Source organism: Colletes gigas, unplaced genomic scaffold (genome assembly GCF_013123115.1).
Source record: "Colletes gigas isolate AHSC1104 unplaced genomic scaffold, ASM1312311v1 Colletes_gigas_Sc00006, whole genome shotgun sequence".
NCBI classification, from domain to species: Eukaryota; Metazoa; Arthropoda; class Insecta; order Hymenoptera; family Colletidae; genus Colletes; species Colletes gigas.
In genome coordinates, this window is record NW_025106635.1 from 1,020,468 (window position 1) to 1,044,316 (window position 23,849).

The 23,849-nt window shown below is 44.9% G+C and overlaps 2 protein-coding genes across 3 annotated transcripts; one reads left to right on the forward strand and one right to left on the reverse strand.

Moving 5' to 3' along the window:
• Positions 1–190: 190 nt before the first annotated feature.
• On the forward strand, positions 191–18,986 carry LOC122395710. The gene is made up of 6 exons (XM_043393504.1): positions 191–355; positions 440–901; positions 13,961–14,015; positions 17,038–17,197; positions 17,967–18,138; positions 18,295–18,986. The coding sequence occupies exons 2-6, from the start codon at positions 524–526 to the stop codon at positions 18,379–18,381; spliced, it is 852 nt and encodes a 283-aa protein (XP_043249439.1). The 5' UTR covers positions 191–355; positions 440–523; the 3' UTR covers positions 18,382–18,986.
• Positions 18,987–20,148: 1,162 nt separating this feature from the next.
• On the reverse strand, positions 20,149–23,739 carry LOC122395709 (methionine aminopeptidase 2). 2 transcript variants are annotated; one of them, XM_043393503.1, is made up of 6 exons: positions 23,477–23,739; positions 22,744–22,812; positions 22,342–22,673; positions 21,853–22,257; positions 21,523–21,790; positions 20,149–21,461 (listed from the first exon to the last, which is right to left on the reverse strand). In XM_043393503.1, exons 1-6 carry the CDS (start codon positions 23,628–23,630, stop codon positions 21,256–21,258), a joined length of 1,434 nt encoding a protein of 477 aa, XP_043249438.1. In that variant the 5' UTR covers positions 23,631–23,739; the 3' UTR covers positions 20,149–21,255. The 2 variants fall into 2 exon arrangements, with proteins under 2 accessions (XP_043249438.1, XP_043249437.1); XM_043393502.1 differs by having other exon boundaries at positions 20,154–21,461; positions 22,744–22,815; positions 23,477–23,733.
• Positions 23,740–23,849: the final 110 nt, after the last annotated feature.

Below are 23,849 nucleotides of genomic sequence, written 5' to 3' on the forward strand. Positions count from 1 at the left end.
TATCGTGCGTTGGGAAACGAGGAGGTTAGGTCTGTCGTTTGGGAAAATACTTAATCGAAACCGGTTATCCGTATCTACCGTGTCAACAGAACTCATGACGTTGCAACGATTTAAGTCTGAACGACTTTACGAAACGATTTTACCACCAGTTTCCCTTTCGCGTTTCTGCTAGAGTTCCACATTCGTCGCGTTCGACCGTAATTTCGTTATCGATAGTACAGTACGGGATAAAATAATAGAGCGTCTTGCATGCTCGTATATTTCGTACAGCTAACAGAAGAAAGTGTACATTTTACACACTGTATACATCGAATATCTCTCGAAGAGTAAACACACGATCTCACGTTTATCTAACGTACGAATTTGAATCGAGTATCAAAATATTCCGTTAGAAGGTAATAAGAGTGAAACCGACGATATTGAACGAAAGTTATTTCAGATTATCGAGATTATTCCTACGAAATTGCGGAAGAGAAACAATGCGGAATTGGATCTGCCCGCGTTGAGATAAAAGACAAAGGAAATGTGCGAGATAGCGAAGACACGGCGCAGAACGTTTCGCGATCAGGACCCGCCGAGAATATGCAACAGCAGCACCGACAGCTTGAAAAACGAGCTCGAGTTTTCCAAATCGACGCCGAATCTCCCGACGATCCATCAACGAGCGTCCAGTTTCGAAAAGTGTTTCAGCGAACCAGAGTTCCTGGAGAAGGAACGGCTGAATCAGGAAAAGCAAAAAGGAGATTCGATGATACGGGAAAGCACCTCGTCGCATTTCGTTCGAGACTCGAGCGCCAGGGCAACCGACACGGTTGAACGGTTCGAGCTTCGAAGCTGCACCGAGAACATCGCCAAGCCACCCACCGACAGAGCGCCTTCGTCCAGGCGCCACGACGACGAGGTATGTTGGCACCGTTTCTTCCCGCGTTGCAATCGATTTTATTTATTCCGTTTAACCCGTGGAAGACGTTTCGTACCATTCACCCAACTATTTCCAATTGTTCCACGGTCGAAAGCGAAACGGGAATCTTAATACACGGAATAGTCGAGAGTCATTCGCCAGATTGCGACTGTCAGTGGTTGAAAATAAACGTGAGATTTCTCGCGGCGGCTACGGTGTATCATCAATCGACGAAAGAGAGAGTCATTCGTGTCGGTGGCGCGTCTAAGATCCAGCGACGATTTATCGTCGCGTGTCTTTTCCAAAGGAAGATTAAAATCGCTCGACCGAGTCCGAGCCCGTCCTTGAGACGTCCGCTTTTACTCTTGCGCGCGAGAAGTTTCGCGGGGAATTAAATCGCGCGCACCATTACGTCGCGCTTTTACGCGCGAATCATTTATCGAGTGGTAAACAGGTCTACGATTAAAATATCTCCCGCGCGGTTTCCTCGTGCGTCCCTCCAACGGGCAGAATTTTTCCAGATCGAGTTTCTGTTGTTCGAAGCCCCGTCGATGGACATTTCCGTTGCGAAATTCTCGGGGGAGACGCGTTCACCGTGAAATCCGACGCGATTGCACCGACCACGGGGCCCTAAGATGAATTAGGTGCGGGCCTGGAAGATGCGGGCCTCTCGGGTCCGTTGCAGGTTCTTTTCCATCGAATGCCTTCCTTTGTGCGGAATTCGATTTAAGTCGAATCCACACCGAGTCCACGATCGATTCCAGTTTTTTATCCGACGCGAGGGAATTATTATTATTAGGATAGAATGTGGGGTTATGTATTAGGTTAACGGTTCCGTGGAATTTCTTACGATCGATTACCCTATATATTCGCGTCGCGGCGAAGTCTCGACTGCAAGCCACGGTGGAAGTACGTAAAGATCCGCGGGTAAATTAACTCGGAACGTACACACACTCGCGGGTACACGGACAGGGCATTGACCGACTGCGTTAAAATATTGACGAGGAACCTGCTATTTCGGGGCTGCGTAATTATAGACTCGGTGTACACAGCCAAGGAACTACGAGTTTTGATCGTTTTATCGGTATTTCGCGAATCGCGTGGACCTGGAATTTTTACGTGAATCGTGAAGTAAAATTCGAACGAGGGTGAAACTCTGTTGTTTGTTAATTTATTCGATATTACGAATGTAACGAGATTGTAGATGGGTTGAGATTGCTAGAAATTCGTCTGCTATCGTGGAGATTGTGCGCGCAACATTCGGTGTGAAAGCAGCCTATTAAGGTCGGGCCTAGGTTGGTGTTGCGGCGCAGCTTGCCTGGCAGCTTCAGTTCGATGTTTACGCTCGTGCTTCGAACATTTTTCTCCCGGCGAGCGTGCTTCGCGGCTTCGTGATTCTGCTAAGTAGTCTTCCCTCCTGGACAGAATCCTCCGTGACCGTGCAACCGTGCAACCGTGCAACCGTGATCCCAGGACGCTCCAGTGAGTGTGTTTTTTTTTTTTAACGAACATTCTCCGTTTCGCGAGGCAGGAAAGCTTCGACTTTGCGTACAGCGGGGTAACAATCGCTCTTTCGCCGTGAGTACAGGGTACGTATTCTACGGTTCTCCCTTTCGAACATTCGCGTTCAATATACTTATTATACTACTTATTATACTACATCAATATACTTATTATACTACTCATGTTTTTTATCGTTGTTAGACAGTACTGTTCGAAGCATACCGGAGACTTTTCTGGTCGATCTATTTTTTAACACTAGATTGCCCAAGGAAGTCATTTTAATTTCAATTTTCTGAATTTTCTGACTTTTTGTACAACATACAAATGCGTTAATTAATAATAACCTCCTCCCTCCTTCATTTCCGGTGTACAGGGTGGCCCACCCAATTGTTTCAAGCCATAACTCCGTTATTATTGCATTCACGAAAAAATGATAAAGAAGAAAGATAAATGGTTCGAAGAGCACCACATCTGTAGGCCTTCAAATTTTTTTTAGATGCAGCAGTGCACGTGCAATTAACAATTGCATAATTTCTTTAAATAGAAATGCATATTTTTATGTTATACCTATATCGCCCAGAAGCAGTCATTTCGACTGCTTGGGAAATTTTAAATAATCAAACGACTCTTAGTATCGAATCGAGTAAATTTCTTATACGACAAATTCGACTCTGTATCGAAATAACAGTTTTCATTTTTTTTTCGATTACCGACACATGATAACATACAAGTACATGATAAATTGTCGATTTGGGCGTATACTCGATAAGTTGCAGTTTCTCAATAAAGTAGTACTTGTTATTCGAATTTTTATGCAGTGATACTTGTTCCAACAAAATTAATTTTAAACAAATTTCTTTACACATTAGTTATTCTTTCATTAGTTTCAGTCTTTCTAGTGTTAAATACACACGTATTATTACGATCGTATTACGCGTTATCGAATTTCAGCTTATTAAAAAGCACCGATTTACGTAAGAGCAAGACAACGTTTGCGCGTCGTCGGCGAGATAGCACGCGATTCCGGTGACGATTCGACCTTGAAATTTCGTCTTTTCGCGTGGTTTACGACGCGAGGAACACGCGAGCCGCGCGAGAATCGTCGCCACCTTTGCGTAGCGTCGATCGAGACGCATGAAATGACTCGCAAGTTGCATAACGCGTCGTGTTTTGCATGCCCGATCCACGCGTACATATATACCACACCCACGCGATCCTTGGATCGTGAAAACACCAAGTTCCTCGCTCATTTCCAAACGAAAATCGTTACGTCGTCGATTTCCCGTTCGATTCCTGGTGAATGAACTTTCTCCTTCGAGTATCGGTCATTTTAGTCGGAATTCTCTTCGAGTACGTTTCTTTTCGGTCGGTCGACGCGCGTTTTATTATCTTTTTTTTTAAAAATGGTAATATAATTGGATCGTTCTCTTTGGATACTTTGATACGTGTGTCCGATGCAGACGATAAAAAAATCATAAGGCGATAATTTAGCAGGTTTCGTTAGATATATCGCGGTGCAACGAACGAGATAAATGCCCGGTACACTTGGAAAGCGCAAGACTACCAGTTTTGCAGCATTAATTAACCGACAAACTGGTTGCGCCGCGCTCGAAACTAGATTCCGTAGGTGAGGTTATCGTAAGGTTCCTTAGACCGCCGACTCATTTTCAACGATACAAAGCGATCGACGTTCTAAACTGGCCGATCGCGTCAGCAAGGAGAACGTGTTTTAATTTAACTACGTTGACCCTGCGTCACTCTATTCGTATTTACGAAGTTCGTTGCAGCTAAGCAAGCGTTGATAATTCAACTTTTTCTTTTCCCTGTAACGATCGTTAAATTAATTTAACGATATCTTTTTCTCTTGGTCCCGATGGAAGGTCGAGTCCCATTTAAAATAAAAGTACGTCCGTTCGTTTCCACCTTGCCGACTCGGTCGGAAGTAATTATTGTCAAATTAATCTTAGCAATGGTCTGCCGCCGGTGCGCGTTCGAGCGAGAGTCGGGCAAAAGTGCACTTAGCATTGTTCCAGCTGCATCGCAGACACCAGCAGCACCCGACGAAATTCTAAATCCGTCTCTCGTACATTTTCCACATCGTCGGTTTTCCAAAGTCATTCGACAGGCAACAATTTTTCAACATCGTTTTAATTGATACTCAAGAAAGTCGAACGAATTTGAAAGTCACGATTACGATGGAGAATCGTAACGAATGTGTGTCCGTCGTAAATCAGCGTAATTCTTAGGAAGTTCGTATAAACGTGTGTTATCGCGCTACGCGATCAGAAAGTGTACCGACGTTACGAAATGTAAAATCCAACTATTCATTCTTGGTTCGTGCATACAATAATATCATACGTAATAAAACGCAACTGCAAATATTCGTTCGATAAATAATAACGTTGTTAATTTAGTCGTCGTGTAAAATAATAAATCTGTCCGGTGACCCTGGCCTCGCTCGCGTTTCCACGACTTTTTTTATTCCAGATATTTGCTGTTCGAATACGAGACGGTCACTACGTAAACACGGCTCATCGTTCAAGGTTCTATCTATTTTTGTCGACGGGCGTGCCGGTGTTAAATTTCTGTTTCCAGCCTGTGTTCCCAGTGCACAATGGACTCGATTATTTTTTATCTGGATGGGACCGAAGATGCCTTCAACGACAATTCGTCAAACGGTCGTTCGTAAGATGATCCGTTGCTCGCGGTCAAAGACAATCATTCCTTTCATCGGTTATCGTCGCGTTTATCTTTAATCGAAAAGTTCACGACTACGTTCCTTTTTCGGTATTTTGTGTACGTTTACTGCATTCTACTTAGAGGCGTAATTTTTTCCTCGTAATCGAGAGACTTTATAGGAAGTAATTTCGATAAAATAAATTCGCATAACGAGCTGCCGTTGGCGTGCAGCGAAGTGAGAGGCGAGTGCACCCGCTATTGTTCAGGTATTCCACGGTGTCGTAGTCAAGGAAGAAGCTATGTGTCCTGGCGTACAGCGACCGTTTTACTTTCTAAGGATAAAAGACAGTTTTAGATTTCGTTCGCTCGGGGAAAGACTTCACGGTGCATTTAAGACGCAAAAAGCGTTTAATGCGAAAGAAACTCGCGTGGAAAATGTCACGCGCCAGACCGGTCGATCTCGCAAGGGTCCTTTGGTTAAAATGTGACGCGAATTACACGTTTTCACTCGAAACTCGTAGAGCGTGCTTTTCGAGCTAATGGTCCAGCGACACAAAGAATCCCGAGGTCCGTTCGTGTCCAGCCTGTTCTCGTAAGCAGATAATCGCGGAGAGGAAACGATAGAGTTTTAAATGGAGGAACGCGAATAGACAGATGCCTATTGTTAACCTCCAAGCCTACGGGCACGTTTTATCGAGCGTCTGCGCCCTCCTCGAGTCGTGGGAAGTAATTATTGGCAGATTAATTACGAGCAACGAGCTACCGGGTCGATGAAGCGGGAGTCGTCCTATTAAACTACCGCTTCGTTGAATCATTGTTTTCGTCGATGTGTTACGACTGTTGACACAATCGCCATTTTTACGAGATGCACTCGAACGTGTCGTTTTATTATTGCTTTTCAACACGAGATGACACTCTGTCGTCGTAATGGTAACGAGTCGCTTGAAACTCGGAATGGACTGGAACGGAATTAGCGGGAACGTACTGGAATCGGCGGGAACGGACAGGAATCGACAGGAATGGACAGGAATGGACAGGAACAGACTGGAATCAACGGAAATAGACTGAAATTGGCGGGAACGTACTAGAATCGGCGGGAACGGACAGGAACAGACTAGAATCAGCGGAAATGGACTGGAATTGGCGGGATCGTACTGGAATCGGCGGGAACGGACGGGAATCGACAGGAATGGACAGGAACAGACTGGAATCAACGGAAATAGACTGAAATTGGCGGGAACGGACAGGAACAGACTAGAATCAGCGGAAATGGACTGGAATTGGCGGGATCGTACTGGAATCGGCGGGAACGGACAGGAATCGACAGGAATGGACAGGAACAGACTGGAATTGGCGGGAACGTACAGAAATAGACAGGAATCGACAGAAATGGACAGGAATGGACAGGAACAGACTAGAATCAGCGGAAATGGACTGGAATTGGCGGGAACGTACTGGAATCGGCGGGAACGGACAGAAATAGACAGGAATCGACAGAAATGGACAGGAACAGACTGGAATCAGCAGAAACGGACTGGAATTGGCGGGAACGGACAGGAATCGACATTGGAATGATATAAGAATGATGTTTTAACGCACGAGCGATCAGAGGAAAGCCTGACTAAAATAAAAAAAGGGAGAAAACCGCGAAGAAGAAGAAATTAGAAATTTTCAGATTAGGACGGTCGTTTTGCACTCGTTTCGCTTGGACGTGACTTATAGCGGCTATTATTCGCGCGTTATAATCGCGTTGTTTGCACCTATTGTTTTTCGACGAAAATTAGCCCATAAAGCATGCGGTGTGTTGACGTAACGCGGCGCAAAAAGATCGCTAGACTCGTATTTACGATCTCGTTACCACCGTGCTCCGACGTAGGTATGTATCGAGCGTCGAAGAAGAATTTTTTAACTTTTAGAGCAGAATGCCCCTCTTGAGTACGACGTCGCTCGATAGTTCGCAGAAACCGCATTCGAGACGCGTCGTCGCGACCCGGCTGGCTGCTTCCATAGACGCGTCGATCGATCTCGACGATCCGGAAATTGCGGCTAATTGAAAAGTTGCAAGGCACTCTCATCGAGAGTTCTCGCCTTTTCTCTCGTGCCTTTCATTTTTTTCGCGGCTGTTCATCGGTTTTAAATCCGATCGGGGAGACTCACGCGGCGGAAATTAGATTCTCGAATTATAGAACCGTGGATTTGCTCGCGTTTCACGGGTATTTTATCGCGGGAAAATGAAAACGGAAATGGCGACCGATTGAAAAGTCGAAAGGTGGTTCGACGCGTACGAGAAAGGAGCGGCGGATCGATGCACTTCCGACATCGCCGAATAATTTGTCTTGCCTGCATTTCTCCAAGGTGGTTCCGGTCGATCGAGCCAGCCGGTCGTCCATTCCCAAGGTGCCGCGAGGTTCGTTCAACCGTTTAGAAAGCGAGCGTGTCGGCGCAGCTTTGTTTTCTCGCCTCTCTGTGAATCGGCAAAAGCGAAACCGAATCTCTGCACTCTTCTTTCCTCTTTCTTTTCTCGGAACAATCTTGGGAGATTCAACGCGCCTCCGCTTACCGACGCTCGATCGAATTTCGTCGGATTTCCGTGTACCGGTACCGGGCCCAACGCTCGACGTTCAAGCGATCGATATTCTCTGTTCTCATGTATATTTTATGTACAGGATTTCGGTTACACCTTATCGTTACATTTGTATTTTTTTTGCAATTACCAATAGAAAATAAAAAGTCGTTGCAATGAATAGAACAGGCGTGGGAGCGTCGCTTAGAAAAATTATAGATCCAGAATAGAAATAGGTGAAGAGCGCCCGACGGGGCCCGGTTCCCCGCGAAATAACCAGCTAATTGCGTACATTGTTTCCATAAGCCATTGTCGCAGCGAGTCGTTACGAACACATGTATGTGCATTTCGGTTCTAATTACCCGCATTAAAATTTCTCCGGCCGACACGCCGAGCGAAAGACGCCACGAAAGCGTAGTTTAGACACTTTCCGCCGAAGGTGATTCCCCGTAGCACCGTATGCTCGATTACCGTGAACGCTCCGTGAACCGTTTGTTGCTCGTGGCCATCTCCAAAGTTATCGCCGTAAAATTACGATCCCCCGTTTCTTTCTCTTGGCCTTAATAAATCCCTCTTACGGGCGACAGATTTATTTCGTTCCGCGGAATCGCTGTTATTCGAACCATTTTAAAAAATTTTATTCAAATTACGATTTATAAATAAATAATTGCGATCGCCGTGTTCGGTTTAAAATATCGTTCCCGTCGCGACGAATCAGGCAAGGCGCGTTAGCTTGCGAACCATTTTAAAAATTTTATTCGAATTACGATTTATGAATAAATAATTTCGATCGTCGTGTTCGGTTTAAAATATCGTTCCCGTCGCGACGGAGCGGGCGAGGCGTGTTTGCTTGTAACGGATTAAACTACGGACTTCCGGTAATTTGCATTGTCGTAACGAATGATCGGACCGACCGGTCTCCGCGACTCGCCGAGAGAGTGAAAGTGCACCGATCCGCGCAGGTGCTTTCGACGAGGATCGCTTTTTCCCGAGGAAAGGGATCGAGGTTTCAGTTACGGCCGCGAATCCATCCGTCCTGTCTCGATTTCGATCTCGAGCCTCTCCGCGTTGAAATTCCGAAATGGACGAGCATCAAGATCCTCGGAATCGGCGATTCCCGAACCGATAGCGCGCCCTGGCGAAACGCTCGTTCGCTCTTGCAATCGTTTTCCCGTACGTAACTTCCTGCGCGGAACACCTCGATCGATCCTTCTCAAAGAAACTTATTAATTCTCTAACGTAAAGTTTGTTCCAGCCAAGTTACTATTCCCTTTAATTTATAAGTTACTATTTCTAGCTATTTATTTATTAATTTAGTCACTACTTATAGCTTCTATTTTATAAGTTATTATTCCCTTTAATTTATAGCTTACTATTTCTAGCTACTTATTTATTAATCTAGTTACTACTCATAGCTACTATTTTATAAGTTACTATTTCCTTTAACGTCCCTATGAAGCATTTACTTATGTCAACCTACAGTCTTCTGTATCCTCGTAGAATCAATTACGCCAACAATGGACCCCTCTCGGCAGGTTACTCGTTGCAGCGGACAAACTCGGCACCGGCCAGACTGCGAGAATAAATCGTTACGAAAAAAAAAGAACGACGACTAGTTCCCGCGCGTTTAATGGCGTCGTTCGAACCGTTGTTTCGTTTTACGAAATTTCGAAACATCGAACAATGTCTGGCATTCCCACGACTGCGTAATTCGCGGCCCTGAACGTTTCTCTCGCCACTGTCAAAGCGTACGTCCGCGTATTATCAGAAGCACGCTCGGTAGAAGTCGAGCAAGGGTCGGTATACCCGTTACATAGCACATGGGTCGCACGAACGAGACGCGACAAACCGCTCTCCTCTTTCCCTCTTTCTCTCTCTCTCGCCGCGGCGTCTCTGTTACCGTCAGTACTGTCCTGTCAGTTCGCGTGGTGCGCTCGAACGAGCGGCAAGTGCCTCGCCTTCGTCCACCTTTTGGCTCCGCGTTCCTTCGCCACGCCTCGAGTCTTTTAAGATCGGAACGTCCTCCTCCGTCGCCTGCACTCTCTGGAACAGTACACCCAAGAACGCGATAATTTCCGTCTCAGCCCGATTGCTTCGGATCTCGAGGCACGTACCCTTTGCCAGTTCCGCCTTGTCGTGCGTACGCGAGTATCGACCTGACCGATAAACCGTCTTTCGATTCCTCCAAGAGATCATCGAGTGACAGCAGCGTGCCACGTACTCTCTTATTGTCCACGCACACGCATCCTCTTATGCCGTAACCGAACATTCCTCGACTTATGGGTAACGTTTTCTCACTACCATCGACCCTACTATTAATCGTTAAGTGGAATACAAATCGTTTTGAAGACGATAACGTTTCACGGAAGAGAATTACGCAATTACTATAGGCATTGTAATAGTCGACGCATTCCCTCGGTGCAATCACGCATACGGAAGGTGGCGTTGGTCAGAGGCAAATAGAAAAGGGAATTAGAGCTCTAATCTGTTAAGGTGATAACTTGATCCTTTAACAAATATGAATTTCGACAAAATCTTTGAAACTACTTCGCGACAGCAGTGTTTTATTATTCAGCCAGCTTTATCAGTTGGAAACGAAGTGTACATGACTCAGCAACCGTCATAAATTCGATTTTATTTGTATTTGTCTCTCGCCACGGTTCGCGTACATGTATATTCCGGCCACAGTAATTGCGAGGCTTCGTATATCCCTCAACGACGAGTTGATTTCGTGGTACATTCTTCGATCTGTCTACGACAAACAATTCCCTCGTGCATAGGAGGCTAACGATAGTTTTCCACGATGAAACTTTTGTTTGTTTCTCGTACGTCGTTACCGTGCAATTCGTTGTTCATCAACCGTGACCAATAGTGCATAGAAGAATCCGTTCTGCGCTTTTTTCTCTGCTTTGATTTATTCGCGCGACAATGAATTCAGCAACCAGGTACTTGGACATTCTATGGAGGCAAATAAATCATTGTACGCGAAACTTTTTAAACGTTCGTGGCTTCCTTTAGCGCGTAGATTCAGGTTGTTGTGTATTTACATGTGTCTCTTGAAATTTACAATAATGTCGTTTCGTCGAGTCGACACGCGTCACCGAGCGTTCGCGTTGCGAAAGAAACAGATCGATTCGAAGCGTGCTGAAACGTCCGTGTGCCCCGAAGCAATCGAGCATACGAACGGACAGAACCGCGTGCATACTTATAAGCGTTTTGCAATTCGATGCACTCGTGCGTGCGCTCGCTGTTTCGAGAATAATGCGACCGGGCGAACGTCGGTGGTTTGTTTAAAAAATTTATGTCCCACCGACCGCATCGGACCCGTTAATCTCGCTGTCCCCGTTCGGACAATCGATCGAGGAAATTTCCGTTATGATTCCTTCGTCGTCTCTTAAATTCTTTGCCTCGCGAGAGCAGACGGTTTTCCTGCGTTGATGAATACAATGAACACCAGTCGAACGATGCGATTATTCGATTCGAAGCTTCGGTGAAAGCGCCGATGAATTAAGTTTTATCCTGCAACCTGTCGGAGCTGAACGGAATTATTGCTCGTTAGGGCTAGGTAGTTGCTATCGCTGGAGTACTTTCGTGCGGCCACGTCGTTCGATTTCCTCGTTACGTATTTTTACGTTCGCTGATCCACGAATTGCTTCGTTCGTTCCTTCAAAATCGTTTCTCCTATACAGTTCAACACGTTCACTGCCAGTCTAAAGTCCTAAAGTTGTCAACGAGACCGAAACTTTGATTTTGGACAATTGTAAATTACACAACTTAAAAGTTTCGTAACCTCGTCAAAATTTACGAAGCCTATTAAAATTTATTTTAACATTTTAACTTGAGAATTAATTGTTTTAGTTTCAAAGTGTTAAATTTTGAAGAGAATATACGTATGTATCATTCGTCGTTATTAGCAACGAAATTAAGCGCGAGTGCTCGCCTGCGCCATCTTTCGGGTCGAAAAAGCGCAAGTCCCCCTTGATCGCGCGCATAGAAATTTCTCTAGCTGATTTTCAAGCGCCTCTCGTTGAGTCGGTGACCTTTGAATCGTGCCTCTTCTCGCGGGCACGGAATATAAATGAAAGCGGAAAAGGAACGAAGCGCGAGAGAAAAGAATGGCGCACGGAGCCCGGGTGTAGTTTCGAAAACAATCGTAAAAGTTCTCTCCGGAACGAGGGTTGGAATAATTCTAGCTTTTCCGTCTCCTCCGTGAAGCGTTGAATTGTATAACCGAAGTAATTTTTGTAAAGTAGATGTTTCTGGCGGAAGGCAACGAATATCGAGCGATCGCGAGATGCGTCAACCGTCCGTACAGGAACCGACGTAATTCGTAGAATTGGAACTACGGCGAATGATGCAATCGAAGAACTGCGATGTTGTTTGTTTGCGCGACTTTTTAAGCTTTGTGTTTCGGTTACGTACATATCTGCAATCGTGTCGCCAATATTGAATTACATTTCAGTTTAAACCTAATAATCTCTCTGTTTTTAACGAATATATTTTTGTTGTTAAGAAAATAGTATAATAGTTTGTAACAGTTTGTTGGATTGGACGTGCCGTGGTCCCTTTTTTTTAGCGACTTTTTCGTCGATCAGAATGCGAGGGAACGAGAACGGTTCGGCTCCCCTGTTCCCGAAGAAACGTTAATATTTTCCACTTCCTTCCGGACTTACGATCCCCCCCGGCTGAAACTCATCGTAACTCGTTTAACCGTCGACTCTGTACACACGTAAACACTCGCTGGGGCGAAAGCCACACCGTGTGCGCTTCCAGCGTGTATCTTTTCGTCTTCCTCTGTGCGGTTTACGCACGCGTTCACGCCTGCGGACGAGCAATTAGCTGTTGCGTGTGTCGTAACCTTCGAAAACTCGTCTCCCTCCGCGCAACTGCAGTTACGGACGCGCTCTCGCTCTTCTCTCGTTCGACCGGTGACTCTCGCAGGTCCAATCCTGTCCTCGTTTATCTTTTCTTGGAATCCCGGAGTGATCGAGCGGGAACTTGATCTTTTAAAAGGAAAAAAACTCCATTTCTGTGCGACGGTGGTGTTCGTGTTTTGAATTACGAAATCGTGGAACAGATCGCGTACGATGAGAAAACGTCGAGTCTGTTTTAACGGAAAAAGGTGATCTTTCTGGGTGTCGAGATATTTTGCGACTAACGTTTTGGTCGAATATGACCGAATTGAAGGTAATTTTTAAGGTCTATGATAAAGAATAGAGAGCTTTGGTAATGTCTGATTCACGCCTAGGAGAATTTTAGTCCCTGACATCATTCGCGCGTGGCTATTGTTCGCGAGAATATCGAACGGCACTCGCGATCCTTTTCATAGTTCGAGACGAGCGCGATCGCGCACTTTAGAAACCTGTTACGTTCGCGTTTTTCGCGCACCTGCTTGTAATGTTCTTTCGCAGCTTCGTGCTCGAAAGAGATCGCGACAAAAGATGACCTACAAAAACAAGCTCGCACAATGGTGACCCTACCGGGTGTTCTTCTCGTGCCTGTTTCGTCGATCCGTTGTTTTTAGCCAACCCGCGGAAGAACGGAGCCGAGAACGCATCGACAAAAGTAGGGTAAAAACTACGATGGCTTATTATTCGATACGACGAGTTTGTCAGCTCGAACAATTCTTTTAATTTTATTACTCCGACGTGCATTTATTTTCTCTGACTTGTGAAACTCGTGTTGTAATATTAAAAATTAACCGTCGCTCGGATCTGTTCGTAACCATAGTCTTCCTTTGGAAGCGACCACTATCCACCGTTTTGATATCGAGAACGGAAGTTCCCGCGATAATTGGAACTCGCAGATACCGTGGACCAGAAATGGTTGGAATTCCTCGAAACGTTTCGTGCGTTTCGCGATATCGCCAAGCGTCTACCTACGTATCCACGGTTTTTACGTTATGTTGGTTGAATTTTGTTCGTTCCTCGGCGATGTATTGCCAACGAGTCGACGATGTTTGCGTCGACAACGTTGGTATCGCGGTGAAATCATCGATGACGCGTCACGAGAGAAACGGTTAATGCATCGAGGATTGGACTTTCGATTCTTCCTTCGGGGCAAACGAGCACGCCGCGGGAAACCGAGTCGCCGCGGTCCTCGATTCGACTGTTTCAAAAAGTGGTTACAAAGCGTACTGTTAAGATAGTTTAAAATCTCTTTGAACTCTTTCGTTCGTCGATTCGTCCCGTCGGACTGGCTGGGAATTAACATGCAACCGGATCGACGCTCGATGCGCGACGCTCGGAGAATACGAATTCTGTTAATCGATAAACCGTATCGTATCATCCGTTAATCCAGTGTACGTGTTTCAGGTGATCGGTAACGGGTCCAAGAGCGACGCGGACAGCTGCAACGTTTTAACAAACGGTGAGTCACGCGTTATCGATGCATCGCTCGTATTCTTTTTATTCTCTCGTTACTGCTCGCGATGATCCTCTCATAAAGAGCCCTAACTGCCTATAAAAGGCGGCCCGTTAGAACCGCCCGATTGCTATAGTCGGCGCCGTTTGGTTTCATCGAGGAAATCTGTCCCCCTCCCTCCTCGAGATGGATTGAAAAGGATCGTTCGTTATTGTACACGCGGTACATGCATATAGAGACACCACACGATGCACCCTCGATATCAATCCGACAAACGCGCCGCCCGATTATCCTTTTGCCCTGTCGCCGATATCGCGATAAACAGCGAATGAAACAAATTGAAAGAAAATTGGGGGGAAGGGAATTTAATTTAAGGCATCGTGCAATGAAAAGTAGTATAATTTTATCAGATTTTAAAAAATTTTCGCCAACACGTTCGCTGTCTGTGACCCGTATATGGGTCACACCCCCCACCATGCTCGCCTCCGAACCTGTTAAAAATGTTAAGCGAGCCACAATTGTGTCGTGCACAGTAGCAGGTGGAGACGTTGCTCTCCCGTCGCTTTAGATCCGCGATTTGCAGTAAATCCGCTAAATCGTTACAGCCCTGACTTTGCCCTTCGGTCATTATCATCCGTCGGAGCGGTCGGCGCGTTTTCTCACGCTACTTCAGCTGCTCCTTGCTCGCGGTGCAATGATCTCCCTCTCGTGCCCGCACATCTGCCTCAAAATTACATCCTGACCGGCTCCGCATTTTTTTACCCTCCCCCCTTTCCGCTCCCACTTCTCCCTCCCCTCTCCCGCCCCTTCACCGCTGCCTCTAACCCTTTCACAGCGCGCATCGGTCCCGACAAGATCAAATCCCGACGAAAATGCACCGGCCGTCGTTGACCGATTTTACGAATCGATCTTATTCCGTTTTACTTTCGAAGAAAAACTCCGAGCAGATCGGTATCCTCTCGTTGGTGATCGAAATATTTCGATATAGAAAGTGTGAATGGCACACTGCCTCGGTAATTCTCGCTAATGGGATTTGCGTTTTCGAAAAATCTCGAGAACAATTAAGAAAATAGGTCGACGTATGGAACGGGGCGACCTCGATCGCTTTCGCCTCCAGTCGCTCTCAAAACTTAACGTGGATTTAATTAGCCATTAACTCGATGCTAGCCGCGAGGAAATCGAACGAACGTTTTTTAATGAAAAGTGAGAGCGTACGAAGAAGATCGCCTGTCGCGGCATCGAGACGTCCCTTTTGAGGTGAATTTTTCCGGTCGTTCGAAAATATCGCTGAATTTATCGATCGTGGAACAATTATTTATTTATTAAACAGATAAAATATACCGTGTCGTACAAATAAAGTGTTACAGGTTCAATATTAGCCCTTTGCCTTTTACATTTAGATTTTACGCTGGAAAACGACAGATGTTGGCGCGAATGCATATATTTAAATGAGGGGACAGGTTGGTCCAACGAACCTGCAATACCATGTTGGTGCAACTGTCGCGTACGTAAGAACGTCTACTTATTAGGGGTAAACTCGATTCGTGAATAATACAAGCTTCAGGAATAAAGCTGGTATTTCGAATAATTGTATAATCGAAAGCGAAGCAGCATTCGTGAAATCGACGGTTTCATTGTACCCGATTCGTTCACCGAAAACGTCGCTCGAGAAAGCATCGAAATCGTACATATGGGTTAGAAAATCGCGCAACGATGTATTCTTTACTTTCGTTTCGTAGTTCCCCGCTACGTCCACGCGATTTACGGTGTCGCGTCGTTCGACGAGGAACTCGATTCCACGAATCCGCAAAAGATCTGCTTCGCTTGGAAATGGAAAATATTCTTACATCAAATATCGATATTTGGGGATAGTTGCATTAACAAGTTAACGTTTCAAAATAGTATTAAATAGACGTGTCTTTTCGATCGAGAATTCAACGTCTAAACTTCAACGAAATCGTTCGTGCACGCACGGTGACTCGTTTTCTAGCAACCTCCTTCTCCGTGGCCGCTCCTTGATCGTTCACCGTGTTGATAGGTCACGTCGAGTTTGTCTGACCAACACCCACGCAACGATCGAACGAATAAAAGGAGGAACGCGTTAATTGCTTTACTTCGAAACGCCTTGGTTCGTTTTCTCGACACGATTTTCTGACTGCAAAATCGAGTTCTAGTATCGCGACAATTAATTCGACAAACTGTATAAAACTGGTGTCGGGAATTCTTGAGGTATCGATAACACGTGTTCCGAGGAATGTCACGCAACACTGCACCGCGTCGCCAATCCCTTCGTTCATTTTCAACGGCTATGGTGTCCCGTTCTAAGAAACGAACAGGACGCCAATATCGTTGTCCTCCGGCATGTTTACACGAGCTTGACGAAACGTCCTGTATATTAGACTTGTTGATGAGCTGCAGCCTCGTTTTCGTAGAACTTTGCACAAAGAACGTACGATACCGCAAGGAAGGATTAAACTCTATAGAGGCATATTGTTTGGTTCACCTTGAGAGCATAAAAAGATAGGGTACCGAACGTGGCTCGGTGCCGCATACTCTTCTATCCGATTAACAGCTATGCGAAGCCATACGCAAAAGTATATAGAAGTTGGCTGTTTGATAGGGCACGGCCGTAAACGGTTCAGTACGATTCGCCGCGATGTGCGAGGAGGGTTCCGTGAGGGCGAGAATCGCTTTGCTAGAGGGTGAATAAAACCGCAGAGATCCTACTCGAGCCATAGCTTATTTTCGCGGTTAAATCTACGGGGCTGCGTCCATCGACGACGTTATATATACTGCCCCTCGTTCGTGATTATGCCAACTCGAATAGAGACACTGCCGTGTACACATTGACAGACAACGAAAGCTGCGGTGCACAAGGGGTTATTCTTTGAACGTTTTATAACACCTATCCGTGATCGCGTTTCTAGACTATTTTGTTTGAAACGAACATTGAACGATATATGGGGTTTCCCAGGACGAAATCAGGGTGAGACCTTGATTAGCCTAATGGGACGCTATACTGTTGCAGGGAGAGACATGGCTCCGGTGTTGGGTGTACCTCCTCCGCCGCCACCTGCACCTCACATGGGACCAGACGGCTTGATCGTGCCAAGAAAACCTTACAACCCATACCTCACCTCCAGTAATCATAAGGACCTTCGTAGGGAGTTACTGTTTAACCAGAAGATGTAAGGCCTTGTACAAAAGTATTAAAATATAAATTAAAAATTCTACGGCGTCATGGGGATTCGAACACGGGACAAACTGTTAGTAGTCTCGTACGTTCGCTGCTACGCCACGGTCATCTTTGAACAAACTAACCTACTAACTGGTCATTTACATCTGTAACTCCGGTTACGATTGTTATACGCGTGAATTAAAAAAGGAGACGATTAGGTCTGACGTTTTTCTCGTAAACGTTAGCATATCGGTCTCCAGAGACCGGGACAGCGTTTAGCGTGTGAAATACCGGTCTAGATACAGCCTGTAAAACGTAACTGCGAATAAAATATGCTGGTAAATGAGGGGAGATTCGAGGTTGGTTTCCGCGTAGGGCGAGATAGACCTCGAAAGCGTGCGTGCGGCTTTCGATGCAGTTCGCACGCCTATTGGCCGAGGAAAATCGTTTCCTGCTGGTGGCGCTCGCGCCAAACGTGCGAACTTCGCTATCTTCGATGATGGCGACGATACACGTCGATGACTAATTTTCATCTGCTTAACGCTTTAACGCTGTCCATTGTTGGATAAGAATATAGACAGGAATAGAAAGGAATAGACAGGTATTGACAGGAACGTACTGGAATTCGCGGGAACGTAAAGGATTGGGCGGGAATTGGCGGGAACGTACAGGATTGGGCGGGAATAGACAGGAACGGACTGGAATTGGCGGGAATAGACAGGCAACGGACAGGAATCCGTACCCACAGCTAACCGCGTCGATGTTTTGCTTTCTTTCAGAGGCAGAAACGTGCTGAATCAGAAAAGCGAGCTGCAGCGGGCGCTCGAGAAGCAGAGAGAGGCTGCGTCCAGGCGCGAGGCTGAAAAAAATCGGGAGGAGAACTACAAAGATGATCCTAGAACCGCGTTGCAAAGGGCCATCGAGCAAAGGGCGAAACAGATCGAGACGGCCGTGAGTGTCGTCCCATTTGCTTCCGTTCTTATCGACCATGCTTGTCTAAATGCGCATCCAGACTACTATCGCGATCGAGCAAACGTTTATTGTTTGGTGCGGGCAACTCCGCGAAACGTGCTCAGATTGTTTGTGAAATTATTTTGGTTGTTTCAGATGGAGCAGTCGCAGCCAACGGAACCGTCCAGCAACCTTTTGGCGACGGCGAGAGCGAGGCTGAGACCGCGCACAGAATCTCAATGAATCGAAGAGAGAGAGAACAACAAGAAACAGAGAAACAAAATGTTGGTCGATCGTGTAACGTGATAAGTACACCGTCGTGCGGGAGAGGAACGCGATCGATCCGTCGCGACGCGTCGCGGGCAGAACGTTTCGTCGCGTTTTGTAACTCGACCGATATGTAAATACGTATACGTAATTTGATAAGAGTTTGGTTAGAAAGCAAACGAGAAATCATGCGACTCCGCCGTTGGAAGGAACGACGTGTCGGCAACGCGAACAGAAAACCATCTCCGTGCTCGGTCTCGATAGATTTACTTTCTCGTAGAACTAAACAAATATTGTCTCCAGCCCCTTGTCGTGCAATTACGCGACCGCACTCGTCATAAAATCAACATATTTTTCCATTCGCGAGATATCCGTAAAGCAAATCTGTTCTTCTCGACGAGCATAGCGTGCATGAATAAATTTAAACGATATTTAATAGTACACGTTTGATAAATGACGTGTAATTAAATCGTACGTAGAGGGGTTGGCGCGTGGGCCCTCTCTTTACTCTTCCAAAATGGCCGACAGACCGCGTACGATTAAATTTCCTCTTCCAGAATCCGATTCTATAGTCTCTAGCCTAGCATAAGGAACGTCGCCTTCCACGATTCGAACGAGGGCCTTGCAACGCTAAATCCCGAGGAATCGGTGAACGTAAACGTGATCGAGGTTATTGCGTGTCTCTTCTCGACCAAAACATCCCTCACTTTGTGCCTACGCGAGACCCAACAAAGAATGATACGTCGAGATTTGCGACGAACAGGCCTTAACAGACCGCCTTGATGCAAAAACCGTAGCTAGCGTATTGACCGATTCGATATTTTGTTACGTGCTGGACCCATCGAGGCAGTTCTCGCGTATAGGTGAATACCGTTAGCGTAATTAAAATAAAAGAAACATTCGTGAATAGCGTAGAAAAGAACGTGTATCGACTAAGACAAAATGATATTGCGAAACGCAAGTGTCGAATATTAGCTTATTATCGTGCCTGAATCTAAACGGAAACCAGACTCTAATATATTAACACATTGGCGACAGATATAAATTGAGAGAACGCTGTTAATGATACAGTTTCTCTTTAGAGACATCGGTAACAGATGACTTACGAGTTAAAGAGTAATCGAGAATATAATTATCGACTCCCGTAGCTGTGGTTCAACGTTAGAAACTTCTTATATGTGTAAATCCAGTAAAGTCCCACGCCTTAGCAGTTGTTTTGTAGCATAGAAGAGAAATATTAATATTTATGATACAATACGCTAAGTCCAATTCTAAATTTTTAACTTTCTCCTAAAAATTGTTTCGACAAACGATTAAAAGATTATACTAATTTGTTAATATCGCGAATGCCTCTAATGCCAATGTGTTAAGCACAGAGAACTTTGTCACGGTAGACAGAAATGTATAGTCGACATCCCGGGACCACGTAAACTTGTATAATTTAACGGTAGTAAACGCAAAAGATTTTGCCAACCCATTGTCACCGAGCGAAACATTCTTCCATCGTATCATTCGTCTATGGCTATTTTAATCGTAGATGTTCGGTTAGGTTAACCTCTACGCTGGTTTGGTAACCTAAGTACCTCCATACATCAAATATAAAATAACAGTTCCGACTTCCCCACATTCCTGAAACTTAATTTTCCATTTAAATCGACCCCACTCGCATATCTTCGAAATTGTCGATGCTGTAAAGTGTTTCTTTAATTTTTTTAAATAGAATTATATATATATTTTGTAATACATCGTTTGGTGCGACTCGTTATTCCCTGCAAAAAGCATTAGTTTAATATTTTCATTCCAATGTGAAACATTCGTTGGTTTCAATGGTTTCGAAGATTTCGAATAGATCGATTATAAATGGGTCGGACATTCCCCGATAATCTGACTAAAACCCCCAAATTAATCCCAAATTTAGTTGAAAAGCAACGAAGTATGGTCGATTTAATAAGAGAAAGTGAAAGCAGTGCCTAAGATGTTTCGCGGGAAGGGAGTGGTCTCGAATGGCGGGAATCTTTTGCCTCTAGCTGACAAATTAAAAAGTGTTTTGTACGTTAACGTAGCAGCATTTATTACACTACAGTGTTCATAGTTCAGAAAAAGAAATAAAACATATACATATATATTGTTGCGTTATACAGTTTCGATCGACAGCGACGGGAACTGTAGAAACGCGATCGTCGACCGGAAACGTTGGAAATTCTATCGATCGTAGCGCATAATTAAATTTTATTCGATAAATGCAGCGAAAAGCATACTTATAATTGTAACGTAAAATTTTATGAAACCAGCGAAACAAATAACCGATTAACGAGTCGAGACGTTTAACCTGAATTCTAACCACCACCTCGTTATGCGCACCAAATTCTATCCCCCTATGATCGATACAAGCCAATCACGTTTAGGACTACCGTCGCATTGGTGTAATTAAACTATCAAATATATTTTATTCAACATTGACATCGCTATTTTCATTATCAAAAGAAAACTAGTTCGAAAAAAAAAAAAAATTGTTATGCACGATATAAAAATATCGACGATCCAAGACCCGAAAAAAGCTTTCTCGTTATTCGTGTTCCATTATGCAACTAAAGAATATAAAGCGAAGAAACAAACGTACCCCTTACATTTTGTACTACTAAACGTTCCGAGGATGTTTTGTCCCGCTCAAGTTATAGTTTATATCGGCAGAGGAAAAAACAATGAATAAAATATCGTTAGGTGATATAATTAAATATCGCGTTATTAATGGTATAACATCCGACGTAAAAGTGACTTTACACGAACCAGCTTGTACATTCCTAGACAGAAGGTGCGGGTGTACGCGAACGCGATTCGAGTATAGACACTTTAATAGTCGTCCCCGCGGGAAATAACTTCTTTACACGTTGGACGTAAAACCAGTGTGTGCTCGAACTGAGCGGTGTAACATCCCTTTACGTCGACCAGAGGCGGGTAAGCTTCGAGGGCGTCCTTGTCGCACAGATCCTTCAAAGCCATTTGATACTTTGTACAACCGATGCGATCCAACCATCGTTTACAGAAAGCCAAAGTACCTGGAAACGATAAACGTGGACGAATGTGTCGAGCTACGTATTTCACCAAACGGACACGTACCGAAATGCTTGTTGATAGTATTGAGCAGAACTTTGCTACTCTGTAATCTTAGCGGGACGTAGCCAGCATCGAAGCTCTTCATGTAGTGAGAACAGTCCAGATCGTCGTGCACGATTCCTTTTCCAGTCGATCCGAATGTCTCGATAGCGTAGAACTCGTTCTCCTCCATTCTGGTAGCCTCCCCGCCCTTAACTATCGGCACAGTTTTCCCGGCGTGAATACGGTAAGGGGCGATCGAATGACCGTTCAGATTTCTTATGGATTTTATCTGCGAATTAACCAAGAATATATCGAATCGTCTCCTGATAAAAAAGATTACGGCTAACGTACCCGATAAGTTTTCCCATCCAAATCGATCTCGTACGACTCCATTACTTCCTGAATCGTAGCGCCCACGTCGCAAAGTTGGACGTCGATACCGGCAGCCTTGATCCCGGTGTTCGTAGCGTCGCGAACCGCTTCGATCAGCTTGTCGTACTTCGGATTGAACGTCAGGGTGAACGCGCAATCGATTATACGACCGTTGATGTGTGTACCAAAGTCTATCTTCATGACATCGTCGTACTCCAACACTGTTGGATCGCCAGCGTTCGGAGTGTAATGAGCCGCGCAATGATTTCTAGAACAACCGGTTGGAAAAGCCAATCCAGCCTTGAGCCCATCCTCTCCTATCAATTTTCTGGCCGTGTTCTCCAATTCGTTGCAAATCTCTATCATCGACATTCCTGGCTTTACCTAACAGACAAAAAGTAACGCTGTTACGTTTTCTTTTAACTTGACTTTGATTTTTATAGCATCTTTTGGGTCACTGAAACGTACATATTTCATAATGTGTTTCCTCGTTTGCCTATGAGCCTCTGCAGCCTGTCTGGCTTCGTTATAGATGTCGTTGTGCATTCTGTCGAAAGCGCGCGCTTCCTCGCTCGAGAAACGCTCCTTGGCTGTTCTGTCGTCCACCCCAGCTGCGGATGGATGATCCATGATCTGCCCTATCGGGAAGTTTCCATCTGGGAAAAATTCTGACACGGGTATAGTCGGAGGATCCGTTTGTTGCTTGACGCCTCCGGTTTTCCCGCGAGATTTACGTTTCTTCTTCTTCTTTTTCGTTTCCTCCCCTTCCACATCGTTCTCTGCCACCTCCGCGGCGGGTTCTGTAAAACGATCTCGATCGAACGTCGTGCTTCCGAACTACTTTCTGGACAAGTTTATAAATAAGTTTACCTTCGCCCGCTGTGTTATTTTTTGCTTTGTCTTCCTCCCTCTCCGGGACATTCGCATTGGCTTCGACGGCTTCTACATAAAGATGCAAATTATCAAAAAGAAATATATTTTTATTAAAAACTGTTTTTGAACAAACATGGTGAAAATATTGTAAGCTTTGCCTAGAAAGATAATAGAATTTTCAAGTTGCAACGTACTATTAAACAGGTATCGTTGAAACTTTGCCTCCTCTGTTTAGAGCATTTTGTTTTATACATATTAGAGATAGTATATTATTTCAACAGATAGATTTCTATTCTTTACAATTTACTTGATCATTTATTTTTAATTTATTCGATCATCTTGGGAATATACAATTTTCAATGTCTTCAACTTGGAAAGAATGCACCCATGGATTAGTAAAATTCAGCCAAACGATTCAGAGACACCCAGTATGTCTACGGGGACAAATTCGCAAATACACGGAATACACGGAAAGCTAACGTGAGAACGGTGTCGAGCGATTGCCACGTTGTACTGTTTCTAAACACGTTAAGTAGCAATTTAATTTGCACGATAGTTTGGCACTTTCTCTCTGAACTTGAAGCCCCGTCATAGAGGAAACAAGAACAGCGCACAGCATCGCTAAAGAGTAAATATGAACCGCGTTACATTTGAAAACGAAAAATGAGACGCGACACGCGAGAAACCTAAACTCGAAACGAAATGTACCGAACGATACGTCGAGACGTACCAGCTTTCTTCTTCTTCTTCTTCTTTATCTTTTCTTTTTTCTTCTGCGATGCTTGTACCACGGTAGTTTCATTCTCGCGGTCGACGATCTCGCGTTTTTCTTCGTCCACCAACTTTTCGGCGGATTTACCCACTTCGTCCAACACGGCAGCCATTTTCGAAAGGAAACCAAACAATGTTGAACCACGGACGAGACGTAGAATAGACCTCTCACCTTATGGGAGTCGGTGTCACGCGAATCGGAGACTAGCAAACCATTTTCGTATCACTTCCAACGTTATCGATTCAAACTGGAATTGAACTTCAGCACTGTCGGCCGTAAGAATTGAAACTAAATGTGTCGAGAATTAACAAGGCTAGGGTTTATGAAAACG